The sequence below is a fragment of the Apis dorsata genome, unplaced genomic scaffold, assembly GCF_000469605.1.
Source record: "Apis dorsata unplaced genomic scaffold, Apis dorsata 1.3 scaffold_331, whole genome shotgun sequence".
In the NCBI taxonomy this organism is placed as follows: Eukaryota; Metazoa; Arthropoda; class Insecta; order Hymenoptera; family Apidae; genus Apis; species Apis dorsata.
In genome coordinates, this window is record NW_006263599.1 from 93,384 (window position 1) to 95,293 (window position 1,910).

Below are 1,910 nucleotides of genomic sequence, written 5' to 3' on the forward strand. Positions count from 1 at the left end.
GGATGAAAAACGGCAATGCGATCGAGGCGCGTCGTCGAAATAGCTTATACGAATGCATACAAATTGCCGATACGTTCAACGGCCGCGATAATAGCACGTGTCGTTATCCTCACTAATTAAGAATTTCCATGGAAACCAGACGATTACGTTTCGTTTCGTTTCCACGCGTGTCGTCCACGTTCCCGAGATTATTGATTGTATTTATCGTATCGAAAAATGAACGAAGGGGAGAGGGGGGAAAAAAGAAAGGAAAGAAAAGAAAGAGATATTGGATGGATAGGAAAAGTGGGAGAGGAAAATGAAAGGGAAGGAAAGGGGTTCCGTCCTTCTAATACGCTTCCTTTTCACCCCTCAAATTGAATTACCTACCTCTCGCGCATTGTAGCATCACGTTGCAGCGCGGATAAAGGTAACACCTCAAGTTCTGACATTTCAGAGCGGCGACCAACTCGTCCAACGTTAATAGAACGTGATGGGAGAGGGTATCGGGCGCCCAGCTCGTCAACGGATCCGGTCCTACCCTTTCCAGCCTCCAACGGTGCACGGTTCTCAATATGTGTCTGGAAACTACTCGTAAACGTACTTCTGACGATGGTGCGCCGTTTCCCCCCGTCACCTAAGAAAATTTTCACGGATATATTATATCCAATCTTCCTCGATCGAGATGAATTTTTATCTCGAATATTATCAAGATTTCGACGATTCTCGAACGCGAGTTCGAAGGGGATTGTTTTCCATCGATCGTCGGAATGGAATCTTTGGAACGAAAGAAGAAAAAGGGAAGAGGGTTTTGTATTCGTGACGTAGATGCACGTTGTGAATTATTGTCGTATGAAAAATCATTCGAAGCGCACCTAATATTCCCATAGATGAGAATGTCAAGGGACTTGGAAGACTCCTCGACGGGATATTTCCAAGAGGTGTTGTCAGACACCGGTGACAGTGAGGGGCAAAAGGAAACAAACGATACGACGTTCGAATAAAATCCATCGAGGAGGAAGTGGAAGATCTCTGAATCGCGAAGAAATTCAAACTGAGCGTGCTCGATGCTTAAAAATTAATTTCCAAGGGCGAATCACCTTCGGTTTCGTCGATAAATTCGAACTGCGTCCTTCCCGTAACTCGTACAAAATTTCGAGGAGCACGGATTCAGTGAGGGAAGGCACGCTGTCGGAGGCGTAGTGCTGGCTCATAATTTTCTCGGCTGCCGGGACACGTACCCTCCAGAGGGTTGCTCGGTTCTCGCAGCGTGCACCGGTACACGGGCCAACGGCCACCGCGTACATACCCTGGAACAAACAGGCGACAAACAGATGACGCGAAACGGACGAATCTGTCCCTTTTTAGGGAAGAATACAGATTGAAACGTTGGTCCACGACACGAAAAATCGAGTCTTCGTGCTTCTCCTTCGAGGATTCACGCGCAAATGGATGTTTCGCGCGACTCTCGTTTACTCATCGTGTGTGTATCGTGGCTTGTATACATTATACGATTGGAACACTATAGATCGTATTTCGAACGTGGCCAGGGATAATGAAAGAGCGGCGGTATATGGTTGTTGCAATACTTATCTAGGGATGAAAAGTGTGAAACAGAATTTTACGAGAGCTCTCGAGACTTTTCGCGGATAAGGGAAACCGAATTCCGCATATTGGAAACAAGTGCACTCGAACAAGTTGCACCACCTCGTTCAAAGAAATTTACGCGGTTCTCACGGCCACGTTTTTTTTCACCAACGATGAAAAGCGTCGAGCATTCTCTCTCCCTTTTTTTTTTTAATAATCGTTTATCTACAATACCGATACAATAAGATTAATCGATGCTCTAATTACGTGACGCATGCTCGTGAAACAGAGAGAGAGAGAGAGAGAGAGAGAGAGAGAGAGAGAGAGAGAGAGAGAGAGAGAGA

At 46.0% G+C, this 1,910-nt stretch overlaps 1 protein-coding gene across 1 annotated transcript in view; it reads right to left on the reverse strand.

Annotated features, from left to right (window-relative positions):
• Positions 1–1,910, reverse strand: part of LOC116185920 — a 13,720-nt gene that overhangs the window by 8,966 nt on the left and 2,844 nt on the right. The window contains exons 7-8 of the mRNA XM_031511570.1: positions 1,077–1,289; positions 370–604 (exon numbers count right to left, since the gene is read on the reverse strand). Coding sequence (XP_031367430.1) covers positions 370–604; positions 1,077–1,289 — 448 coding nt within the window. The remainder of the gene's footprint in view (positions 1–369; positions 605–1,076; positions 1,290–1,910) is intronic.